At 56.2% G+C, this 12,552-nt stretch overlaps 3 protein-coding genes across 3 annotated transcripts; 2 read left to right on the forward strand and 1 right to left on the reverse strand.

Annotated features, from left to right (window-relative positions):
• Positions 1 to 21: 21 nt before the first annotated feature.
• Positions 22 to 1,584, reverse strand: CHGG_02825 (uncharacterized protein; the record flags this gene model as incomplete). The annotated part of the gene is made up of 1 exon (XM_001229340.1): positions 22 to 1,584. One exon carries the CDS (start codon positions 1,582 to 1,584, stop codon positions 22 to 24), a length of 1,563 nt encoding a protein of 520 aa, XP_001229341.1.
• Positions 1,585 to 2,197: 613 nt separating this feature from the next.
• Positions 2,198 to 8,827, forward strand: CHGG_02826 (uncharacterized protein; the record flags this gene model as incomplete). Its single annotated transcript, XM_001229341.1, has 1 exon — positions 2,198 to 8,827. The coding sequence occupies one exon, from the start codon at positions 2,198 to 2,200 to the stop codon at positions 8,825 to 8,827; it is 6,630 nt and encodes a 2,209-aa protein (XP_001229342.1).
• A 983-nt stretch (positions 8,828 to 9,810) lies between these two features.
• CHGG_02827 (uncharacterized protein) lies at positions 9,811 to 11,889 on the forward strand (the record flags this gene model as incomplete). The annotated part of the gene is made up of 6 exons (XM_001229342.1): positions 9,811 to 10,015; positions 10,100 to 10,589; positions 10,676 to 11,012; positions 11,062 to 11,295; positions 11,520 to 11,657; positions 11,830 to 11,889. The coding sequence occupies 6 exons, from the start codon at positions 9,811 to 9,813 to the stop codon at positions 11,887 to 11,889; spliced, it is 1,464 nt and encodes a 487-aa protein (XP_001229343.1).
• Between the last annotated feature and the right edge of the window lie 663 nt (positions 11,890 to 12,552).

Genomic DNA, 12,552 nt, shown 5'->3' on the forward strand with positions numbered 1-12,552 from the left:
TGTGTTGTTCATTGCTGTGATTTAAGAGCTATCTTTCTCGGCTCGAAGAAGCCCGAGATTTCCATCCAACGTATCCCACACCGTCTTGGGGTCCGCCGGTTTCTCTGCTTTTCCGATCGTATTCTTCCGTGCCCCTGCCGCCCTCCCTGATGGGCGGCCTTCAGCCAGCCATAGATCATCCTCGCCGGCCCTCCCGCCCTTGTCCTTCTGTTGACCGTCTGGGGGTGGTCCCAGCAGCTCTTCAATCTCCCCAAACCTGCGCATCGAGCCCTCGAGCGCAACCTGGCCCTCCTCGATCTTCTCGGCCACGGCTTCCAGAGTAGAGATTTTGGCGGAGTCGGCCGCGAACACCCAGGGTCTTACCCGGTCGGAGGGCCCAGGCTCTCCGGTCATCGACGTAGCCTCGGCAAAGGCTGCATTGGCCCGCCCCGCTCCTGGCATGGGGTGCGCTGGTATGAGGTGGCTCTCTTCGGCCAGGTGGTCGATGATCTGGCTGTTTTCTTTCACCTGCTTGGAAACGGTTGCGTTGAGGTGCGATTTGTGGGCAATAAGCCCTTTCTGCTCGCGGGAAATCGAGAGCAGTTGCTCGAGGTACGGGGACAAGAGGTGTGCGGTGGGTGGTGGTTTTGGTGTTCCTGGAGCTGGTGGTGTCACCTCCTTCGTGGGAGGTCTGATGACCGGCTGAGGTTGCTGGCTGACAAGCTGAAGAAGAGTCTTTCTCGCCTCGAGATACTGAGCATATTTTTCCTGGATACTAGCCAGCTGCTCCTCCATGTTGAGAGACTCTGCATGCGGGCGGTGCTTTTGGGATTCCTGTCCCTCCGCACCCCCATCCTCCCCCGCGGCCTTGCTGAGCTCGGTCTCGATCCAGTTGATAAGCGTCTCTCTCGTCTTGTTCAGTGCCTCAAATTTCGCGCCTGGGCTAAGCGTCTCCGGTCTGACGCTGGATCGTGACTTGACCTTCTCTAACAGTTGCTCCTCGCGTTGCAGCAGGAGCTTCGTTTGCAGAACGTGCTTATCCAGCTGGTCGACGAGCCCCTTAATATGCGGGCCGCTGTTTGACTTGTCAAACGTCAGAGCAGTCACCAACTCCCTGGGCATATCCGGGAGCGGCCTCGAATCCCTAAATATTTCCTCGGGTTTCAGGAAGTTGGGTGACGCGGCTGGTTTTTGACTGAGCGAGGTGATACCCCCCTCAATGGCCTGCAGTTTATCGCGTTTCTGTCGAAGGCGGATTGCTGTGAGGTGTTCCTGCAATCGATCTGCACACTGGTCATCGGGACTCGTTGGAGTCTCCTTTGGTTGCGGCTGCTCATGGCAACATGCGGCAAACTCGTCGCGAGCCTTGATGTTTGCGTTCAAGGCCTCGAGGTATTCTTTCTGCAAACCTCGGGCGGTTAAGGGGGGTTCGACTTCATCCGTATCAATAAGAGCCAGAGGCCCGAGTGCACCGCCATCGTTGAGGGACGAGCCGAGGTGAACAGCCAAAATCTGTCTTATACGTGTGACTTCCTCTCTTGGTCGGATGTAGGGTTCGAGTGTTTTTTGAATATTTTTGAAGGTACTCTCGCTGGCTGAACCCATCCTGCGTTGATCTCAAGTTGGCAGTGTTTGCTGAGGTGTTGACCCGGAAATTTCTGTCATTGTTTTGGGAAACACTAAAAGTGTCGGTCAGGATGAAGTCAACATGGAACGCCTGAGACCGCATGCGCCTGAAGGTCCATGAGATGGGCAGTTCTGGTCCACTGGGTTGTCTCGGCGCTGCGGTGCCTGGGGCTTGCCTGACAGCGGGGAGCTCCCCAAAGCTCGCACATTCGCTAGGGCAACATCAACCAATCAGGGGCCGCTGCTGCTGCAACCTGCCCAAAAATTTCCGGCTTTGCCAGGTGAAGTTGCAGTCAAACAGCAACATCCCGTCCTCATCACGACCGCGATAACCATCACCTCCAACTCCTTGACACCACGATTCCTTTTAAATTCTTCTTCGCGCCTCGACCTTTTCCTCTCGATGCGGTGCGGAGACATAATCTGTCCGCGACATAGAGACATCCTAATTTGGGTGGGGTCGGACTGATTAACGCCACCAAGCTGCAGGCAGAATCGACGCGGCGGCGATAGTCGAAGTACAGATATCATCGCGACCTGACGCCCATCCACTTTCAGTCGACCCCGAGATACCCTAATAAATTCGCCCAAGATGTCCGATTACCAACGCGATGTCTCGCAGTACAAGTACTCGGCCATGTCCAACCTGGTTCTCCAGGCGGACCGTCGGTTTGTGACGAGACGAACCGATGAGGCCACTGGAGATCCAGAGTCGTTGGCCGGGCGCTTGTCTATCAAAGAGATGGGAGGTCGCGTAGGTCGGGGCTCGGCGCCAAAGACGAAGAAGACTGGCGCCATGCCGGATGTGGAGCGAGGGAGCATGCGGGAAGGCGCCGATGTCCTACGGCACATGAAGCAGCAGAAGAGCAAGGCAGACGCACGTGGTGGTGGTATCCTGTCTGGCGCCGACGCCTTGATCGAAGGCATCCGGTATCGACCCCGGACTCAGCCTACACGCGATGCCTTCAACCTTATTCTGACGATAGTGGCAGAACATCTTGGTGATGTTCCCCACGAGGTCGTGCGGAGCGCTGCCGACGCGACGCTAGAGTATCTCAAGGACGACGACCTGAAGGATTTCGACAAGAAGAAGGAGGTCGACGATATTCTAGGGATCTCGATGAACCCGAAGCAGTTCAACGAGCTAATCAACCTCGGGAAGAAGATCACGGATTACGATGCGCAGGATGAAGACGAGGATATGGAGGATGTAAAGGGGGCCGGCGAGGACGAGGTCGACGGCAGACAGGGTGTTGCCGTCAACTTCGAAAATGAAGATGATGATGACGGGATGCTCGACGTGGTCCGGGACGAGTCCTCGGAAGACGAGGACCAGGACGAAGAAGATGACCCGGATCTTCTAGAAGCTGCCGAGGGTGGGGAAGCGGGCAAGGACCGTGACGAGGAAGAGGTGGGGTTGGCCGACGGCGAGGCCATGGTGATCGATGCTGTCCCCCAAGGAAAAGGGAAGTCGGAAGAGAAAAACGCCGTTCCGGCTCGGGATATCGATGCATACTGGCTGCAGCGCCAGATCGGCCGGCTGTATCCCGATGCCCATATCCAGCATGACAAGACCCTACAAGCTCTGAAAATTCTATCAGGGGAGCCAGATGAACCTGATGGCGAGGAGAAACAGCTTCGTGATATCGAAAACGACCTCATGGAACTTTTTGACTATGAGCACCATGAGATCGTGCAAAAGCTCATCGAGAACCGCGAGAAGGTTGTGTGGCTCACCCGCCTAGCCAAAGCCGAGGGCCAGGAAGAGCGCGGGACGATCGAGCGGGAGATGGCTTCAGAGGGGCTACGATGGATTCTCGACGAGCTCCACGGCAAGCCCAAAGACGGCCAGAAAAAGCCCAAGATGGAAATCAAGATGGACATCGACAAGAGCACTCTTGAAAGCGGGCAGGTCCAAGCAGAGGAACAGTCTGAAGGGCAATTGGTGGGGGGGCTTCAGCCGAAGAAGCTGATCAACTTGGAGAACCTTGTCTTCGACCAAGGGAACCACCTCATGACTAACCCGAGAGTCACGCTCCCGGAGGGCACGACGAAGCGAACTTTCAAGGGATATGAGGAGGTCCACATCCCGCAGCCAAAACCGCGGAACGACCCCAGCGACCAGAACATTCCGATTTCCGAAATGCCCGAGTGGGCTCAACTGCCCTTCAGTACGACAAAGACCTTGAACAAGATCCAGTCCAAGTGTTATCCCTCCGCCTTCCAAGATGACGGCAACATGCTCGTCTGCGCCCCGACGGGCAGTGGCAAAACAAACGTAGCCATGCTTACGATGCTTCGTGAGATTGGTAAGAATAGGAACAGCCGAGGAGAGATTGATTTAGACGCGTTCAAAATTGTCTACATCGCCCCTTTGAAAGCCCTTGTGCAGGAGCAGGTTGGGAATTTCGGGAAGAGGTTGCAGCCGTACGGCATCAAGGTGTCAGAGCTGACGGGCGACCGCCAACTCACCAAGCAGCAAATCTCTGAGACCCAGGTCATCGTGACGACCCCTGAAAAATGGGATGTCATCACAAGGAAGGCAACCGACATCTCGTACACAAACCTCGTTCGTCTCATCATCATCGATGAGATCCATCTCCTGCACGACGACCGTGGCCCGGTCCTGGAAAGCGTTGTCAGCAGGACTATCCGCAAGACCGAGCAGACGGGTGAACCGGTTCGTATCGTCGGCTTGTCAGCTACGCTGCCTAACTATCGGGATGTGGCTAGCTTCCTTCGGGTCGACTTCGAAAAGGGCATGTTCCATTTCGACGGTTCATTCCGTCCGTGTCCGTTGCGGCAAGAGTTCATCGGCGTTTCGGATAAGAAGGCCATCAAGCAACTCAAGACGATGAACGACATCACCTACCAAAAGGTCCTTGAGCACGTAGGCCAAAATCGCCATCAGATGCTGGTGTTTGTGCACTCGAGAAAAGAGACGGCCAAGACAGCAAAGTACATCCGCGACAAAGCCCTGGAAATGGAAACAATCGACCAAATTCTCAAGCATGATGCCGGCACCCGTGAAGTCTTGAGCGAGGCGGCTAATTCGGTCAACAACACTGATCTCAAGGACATCCTACCCTACGGTTTTGGCATCCATCACGCCGGCATGACCCGAGAGGACCGAACTGACGTCGAGGAGCTTTTCGCGAGCGGACACATCCAAGTGCTCGTGTGCACGGCAACGCTCGCCTGGGGTGTTAACCTTCCCGCGCATACGGTTATCATCAAGGGCACACAAGTTTACTCTCCAGAGAAGGGTAGCTGGGTCGAGCTGAGCCCCCAGGATGTGCTACAGATGCTTGGCCGCGCGGGCCGTCCTCAATTCGACAAATACGGTGAGGGCATCATCATCACTACCCAAGGCGAGATTCCATACTATCTGTCGTTGCTCAACCAGCAGCTGCCGATCGAAAGCCAACTTGCGAGCAAGCTTGTTGATAACTTGAACGCCGAAATTGTTCTTGGCAATATTCGAACCCGCGACGAGGGTGTGGAGTGGCTCGGCTACACTTATCTCTTCGTTCGCATGCTTCGCTCTCCGGGACTCTACAGTGTCGGCGCTGAATACGAGGACGATGGCGCGCTGGAGCAAAAGCGGGTTGACTTGGTCCATTCCGCTGCTGCCGTCTTGAAGAAATCCAACTTGGTCAAATACGACGAGAAGACCGGCAAGCTGCAATCCACAGAATTGGGGCGCATCGCATCCCATTACTACATCACTCATACTTCGATGGACACGTATAACAAGCTGATTCAGCCGGCCATGAACGACGTCGAGCTGTTCCGCGTCTTCGCTCAGAGCGGCGAGTTCAAGTATATCCCCGTCCGTCAGGAGGAGAAGCTTGAGCTTGCCAAAATTCTTGCCCGTGTCCCGATCCCGGTGAAGGAGAGTATCGAAGAGCCGACGGCCAAGATCAACGTTCTTCTCCAAGCCTACATCTCCCGCCTCAAGCTCGACGGGTTGGCTCTTATGGCTGACATGGTTTACGTCACCCAGTCCGCTGGCCGCATCCTCCGCGCTATCTTCGAGATTACTCTGAAGAAAGGTTGGGCCTCTGTCGCCAAGCTCGCCCTGAACCTTTGCAAAATGGCTGAGAAGAGGATGTGGCCCACCATGTCGCCTCTCAGGCAGTTCCCCAGCTGCGCTATCGAGATTGTGCGGAAGGCAGAGAGGATAGAGGTGCCGTTCAGCAGCTACTTTGATTTGGACCCTCCTCGTATGGGCGAGTTACTTGGCTTGCCGAAGGCTGGCAAGACTGTGTGCAGCCTCGTCGCCAAGTTTCCTCGGGTCGAAATTCAGGCCAATGTGCAACCCATGACAAGATCGATGCTGCGTGTCGAGCTTACCATCACTCCCAACTTTGAGTGGGATGTCGACGTCCATGGGCTGTCCGAAAGCTTCTGGATTCTCGTGGAGGATTGCGACGGCGAGGACATTCTCTTCCATGACCAGTTCATTCTGCGCAAGGATTACGCCGAGTCGGACACCAATGAGCACACCGTCGAGTTTACGGTGCCCATCTCCGAGCCGATGCCGCCCAACTACTTCATATCGGTCATCTCCGATCGGTGGATGCACTCCGAGACCCGGATGGCAGTGTCATTTCAGAAGCTCATCCTGCCGGAGCGGTTTCCTCCACATACAGAGCTGCTCGACCTGCAACCTCTGCCTGTGTCGGCTCTCAAGGCCAAGGACTACGCGGCCCTTTACCCCGACTGGCAGCAATTCAACAAGGTACAGACGCAGACCTTTAATTCCCTGTACAACACCGACAACAACGTTTTGGTGGCCTCGCCAACTGGCAGCGGAAAGACTGTCTGCGCTGAATTTGCTCTGTTGCACCACTGGGCGAATGAAGACCCCGGGCGTGCAGTCTACATTGCGCCCTTCCAGGAGCTTGTAGACCAACGATTCGAGGACTGGCAGAAGCGCTTCTCGAATCTCCGTGGGGGCAAGGATGTTGTGAAGCTGACGGGCGAGACCTCCAGCGACCTCAAGCTGCTCGAGCAAGGAGACCTCATCTTAGCCACCCCCCTTCAGTGGGACGTCCTGTCCCGGCAATGGAAGCGGAGGAAGAACGTCCAAACGGTAGAACTATTCATCGCGGATGAGTTGCATCTTCTCGGTGGCCAAATGGGGTACATCTACGAGATCATCGTGTCTCGGATGCACTACATTCGTACACAGACAGAACTGCCCATGAGGATCGTCGGCCTCAGCGTCTCTCTGGCCAATGCTCGCGATGTGGGCGAGTGGATTGACGCCAAGAAGCATGACATCTACAACTTCAGCCCCCATGTGCGCCCGGTGCCGCTGGAGCTTCATATTCAGTCCTACACCATCCCCCACTTCCCGTCCCTTATGCTCGCCATGGCGAAGCCGACATACCTCGCTGTCACCCAGCTGTCGGCGAACCAACCGGCCCTCATTTTTGTTCCGAATCGGAAGCAAACTAGAGCCACGGCTCGCGATCTTCTCACGGCCTGCCTCGCGGACGACGACGAAGACCGGTTCCTGCACGTTGAAGTGCACCAGATCCGGAAGCTTCTCGACCGTGTCCAAGAAGAAGCTCTCGCCGAGGCTCTGTCCCATGGTGTCGGTTACTACCATGAAGCCCTGAGCCAGAGCGACAAGCGCATCGTCAAGCATCTCTACAAGAACGGTGCCATCCAAGTACTCATTGCCTCACGTGATGTCTGCTGGGAGCTTGATTGCACGGCTCACCTGGTCATCGTCATGGGTACTCAATACTTTGAGGGCAGAGAACATCGTTACGTCGACTATCCTCTGAGCGAGGTGCTCCAGATGTTTGGCAAGGCCGTGCAGCCGTCGAAGGACGGACGCAGCCGTGGCGTCCTCATGCTTCCGGCTGTGAAGAGAGAGTACTACAAAAAGTTCCTGAACGAAGCGCTACCGGTTGAGTCGCACCTTCACAACTTCCTCTACGATGCCTTCGTGACAGAGATCAGCACCAAGATGATCGAGTCCGGCGAGGACGCTATCAACTGGGCCACGTTTACGTATTTCTACCGGCGTTTACTTGCCAACCCAAGCTACTACAGCCTGACGGATCCGACGCACGAAGGACTCAGCCAGTACCTGTCCGACATGGTTGAGGCGACGCTGAAGGAGTTGGCTGATTCGAAGATCATTGAGATGGACGAGGAGGACGGAACGGTCGCGCCGCAGAACGCTGCGATGATCGCGGCCTACTACAACATCTCGTACTACACGATGCAAACGTTCCTCCTGTCGCTCAACCAGAAGACCAAGCTGAAGGGCATTCTGGAGATCGTGACGTCGGCTACCGAGTTCGAGTCGATTCAAATCCGGCGGCACGAAGAGGTCATCCTCCGGCGCATCTACGACAAGGTGCCAGCCAAGATGACAGTGCTGGCTTACGACTCGCCTCATTTCAAGGCTTTCGTCTTGGTTCAGGCGCACTTCTCGAGGATGAACCTGCCTATTGATCTTGCCAAGGACCAAGAAGTCATCCTGACCAAGCTTCTCAGCCTCCTGAGCGCCGTTGTCGATATCCTCTCGTCCGATGGCCATCTGAACGCGATGAATGCGATGGAAATGTCGCAGATGGTGGTACAGGCCATGTGGGATCGCGACAGCCCGCTGAAGCAGATTCCCAACTTCACGCCGGAGGTGGTCAAGGTGGCAAACAAGTACGACATCAATGACATCTTTGACTTCATGGAGAAGATGAACCCCGAAGAGAACGCCGACTATGGTTCGCTCGTCAAAGACCTTGGCCTCTCCCAAGCACAGCTCGCGCAGGCGGCCAACTTCACAAACAGCAAGTACCCCGACATCTCGCTCGAGTTCGACGTCGTGGACAAGGAGGACATCCGCGCGGGCGAGCCGGCGTACCTCAAAATCCACATCGAGCGCGAGGTCGAGGAGGACGAGGAGTTCGACCCCACGGTGCATGCGCCGTTCTACCCGGCCAAGAAGTCGGAGAACTGGTGGCTTGTGGTCGGCGAGGAGAGCACCAAGACGCTGCTTGCCATCAAGCGGGTCACGGTCGGCCGGGAGCTCAATCTCAGGCTGGAGTACACGGTGCCGACGCCTGGGCGCCACGACCTGAACCTGTTCTTGATGAGCGACAGCTATGTCGGAGTCGACCAGGCGCCTACTTTCTCGGTCATGGTCGGGGAGGGAATGGATGTAGACGAGAGCGAGGAAGAAGAGGACGAGGAGTAGATGAGTAGCGTGGCGGGAGCAAGTGCGTCAAGAGAGATGGGGGTTTGGATAGCTGTACGGTATACAACGGAGTTGGACGGGGCAAATTCAAAATGCAGCATTTTTGTTTTCTTTCATTCCGGGCCTGCCGCTCGGCAGTTGGCAGTTCTTGGGGGAGATGGAAGACATCATCAGGCTGAACGGGGGAGCGGTGTGGGGTCTGGGCTTGTTATGATCAGCCACGGGGAGCAGGCATCCGTGCCGGGTTGCGCCGGGTGTTGCCAGCCAAGTTCGGACAGCTTGGACAGCTCGCCCAGCTCGCCTATAAGGTGGCAAAGAAACAGGGCCATCACAGAGAATCACAAGAGGATGGGCAGTTTGATGGAGGGATATGGAGATGGGGTCACCATGATGGCTGATGGAACTTTGGAGGGAAGAGGTTGTTTTTCTTATGTTTTACTCTTGTTGGAGTTGGAACAAGATGGGGGTGTTCTTTGACCAGCTGGTGCCTTTGGAGTTGAGTTGGAGAACATTGGAACATTGGTGTTGGGAGGGGTGAAGGAGTGGCGCGGGTGGTGCTTGGTTGTTGGCGTCGTGGATCTAACGCATGAACGCATGCCCATGCCCGCACGCAGCAAAAGGCCCAGCTCCTCCCCCCTCCACAACTCCGCCGCCCATTCTTTCATAGACCAAGGAGACGCTCCCTCGCCAAGACGCTCGGACCAACCAACTCGTGTGCTGCCCTCAAATAATTTCTCTTTCCTTCACGGTTGCTCTCCATCTGCATCTTCGGCGCAACCTCCCATCTTCATTGTCCAGCCCCTGCGCATTGTGACCTACCCCCCCATCACAACCCATCGACTTTCATCACTACGCGACGTCGGGTAAGAAGCACGTAGCCTCTGGCCCACATTTACGCGAAGAACGCGTCGCCGTCTGCCTCTTTGCACGCCAAACAGCTCCATCAGTCGCGTGCTGACATCACATCGCCACCTCGCGACACCATGTCTGGCAAGAACGGTCACGCCACACCCCCAGCCGAGGGCGCGACTCCTGCTGTAGAGACTAAGGACGACGCGACCAAGAAAGATGCTGTCGATACTGAGATGAAGGAGGCTCCTGCCGCCGAGTCCAAGGCCGCCGTCGAGTCCAGGGCTGAGCCTGCCGCCGCTGCGGATTCGACAAAAGAAGCTGAAAAGCCCGCCGAAGGTAACACCTCCCGCCTACACACCACATCATCGCGCGTGTTCAATACAATTCCTTTTACTAACTTTTCCTACTCCTCCCGTGCAGCATCCAGCGAGAAGCCCGCCGAGCAAACCGAAGATAACAAGTCCGACGTCGAGATGGCAGACGCTGCTGCCCCAGTTGAACCTGCGCCGGAGGGTGCTGACGCCGGCGCATCTGCGGGGGCAGATCAAGCCGACCAAGCTGCCGCCGACGCTGCCGACGCCGCCAGTGGCGATGCTGACAAGTCCAAATCGCGACGCAAGTCAATTGGCGGCGGCGCGGCGAAGGGCAAGAAGCTGAACAAGAAGGCCTCGAAGCCGCGCATGCTGAACCTAGATGCGGAGCCTGGGGACCACTACTTCGTCAAGCTCAAGGGCTTCCCTCAATGGCCCGTCATTATCTGCGACGAGGACATGCTACCGGCATCGCTACTCAAATCTCGGCCCGTCACGGCGAAGCGCGCCGATGGCACCTACCGCGAGGACTACGCCGACGGGGGCAAGAACGTCGCCGACCGGACATTCCCCGTCATGTACCTACACACCAACGAATTGTGAGTGCCGCTTCTCCGTTTGCCCCTCGCATCGGTCTTCTCCGGCGCGGTCCTTGCAGGCTCTCGATGCTAACCTAGACCTCCAGCGGCTGGGTGCCGAATACCGAGCTGATCAAGCTTGATCCCGAGACGGTCCTCGACGTCAAGTTAGACAAGATGAGGAAGACGCTGCAGGCTGCGCATCACTTGGCGTCGGAGAACCACCCGCTGTCATACTACAAGGAGGTCCTCCAAAACTACCAGGAAGAGCTTATCGAGCAGGAGAAGGCCAAGGCGGCCAAGGCGGCTACACCGAAGGGCAAGAAGTCTAAGGCTCTCAGCGAGGATGACGACGATGTGGATATGGAGGATGCACCCGATGTTGACGAGACGCCGGCCAAGGACAAGAAGGCTAAAAAGAGGAAGGCTGAGGACAGCGCCGAGGTGAGTTTTTTTAGTGTCAAGAATCATGCACAGCCGTTAACCTCAGCAGACACCGCGGCGTTCCGACTCGGTCAAAAAGCCCAAGATCAAGCTCACAACGAGCGCCACGCCCAAGACAGCTAACGGTGCGACGGCCACTCCGAAATCGACCAAGGCGACCGACGCCAAGAGCTCAAAGTCCAAGTCGAAGAAGAAGGATGCAGATGATAAGGACGCCGAGGAGGCGGCGGCAGCCAAGGAGACAGAACAACTCTCGGCTGAGGATAAGCACACCAGGAAGTCGGTATGTTTGACGGGCACTTGCGAGACTGGGAATGAGACGAGGCGACTGACACAGCGTATAGAAAGAGGTTCTGTTCCTCCGGCACAAGATTCAGAAGGGTCTCCTTACGAGGGACCAAGAGCCCAAGGAGGACGAGATGAAGCTTATGTCGGACTACATTACGAAGCTTGAGGGATTCCCAGACCTGGAAGTTAGCATCATCCGGTTCAACCAAGATTAACAAGGTGCTCAAGGCAATCTTGAAGCTGGAGACATTTCTGAAGAGGGACGAGTTCAAGTCTCAGCCGCGCTCGCAGGTCTTGCTGGATAAGTGGAACAAGCTGCTGGCTGTCGACGGGACACCGACAGCGCCCGCCGCCGAGGTTAACGGCACGTCCAAGGCGTCCGCGAAGGCTAATGGCGTCAGCAAAAAGAGCGAGCCCGCCAAGGAAGACGCCAAGGAGGCGGCCAAGTCTGAAGAGCCGGCGTCCGAAGCTGGCGAGGAGAAGGCAGCTGTTGAAGAGGTAAGGCTCTGATGTCCATCTGCCTCACTAGCATCTTCCGCTCACCCATCCCAAGGACAAGGCTGCCGAAGCTGTCGAGGCGTCCGCATAGAAGTGTCAAATTCGCTTTGTTCGCCTTTGGTTGCACTTTAGGTTGGAGAATTGGAATTGGAACCAGGCTCTATCTCGGCGTGCCAGCAAGGGCGATCCCCCCGTTTCTCCCCGAGCTCGAGCCAGTTCGGCGTCGGCTAGCCCAGCCAACAAACCAACAACAGCTAGAGGGCGGGAAACCGGCCAGGCACTTGATTGAAAAAACCTGGGGCTTTTGTAAAACTAGGAAGGACTCATCCATCCGTCCATCATCGACTTTCCTTTTTTTGCACATGGGCAGTTCTTTTGCGTCGGAATCCGGGTCTGGGGCGGGTGTTCTGGTTCAATCAAATACAGGCGTCCGTGTTTTTTTCTTTCCTTTTCTATCCATTGTTCTTTTTCATCTTTGTCCCGCCGTTCCTTTTTTGACTCCCTTGGGACATGCCTGTCATTCCTTTTTGGGGGCTTGTTCTGGTCTGTTCCCGATGTCGAGGAGTGAGTGAGCGAGTGAGCGTTAGATAGGGACCGAGGGGGGAGTGTATAAAAACACGATAGTGACAACAGCAGCAGTGGTGGCATCGTGCCTTTTACGAAGTTGAGTTGGCTGTAGAACCGGCGAGATCGGGGACCAACTTGGCTTTGTTGGTTGTTTGCGGGTTGGTTGGTGCTGGGGCGAGGGGGGCTT

Source organism: Chaetomium globosum, genomic scaffold (genome assembly GCF_000143365.1).
Source record: "Chaetomium globosum CBS 148.51 scaffold_2 genomic scaffold, whole genome shotgun sequence".
Lineage (NCBI taxonomy): Eukaryota > Fungi > Ascomycota > Sordariomycetes > Sordariales > Chaetomiaceae > Chaetomium > Chaetomium globosum.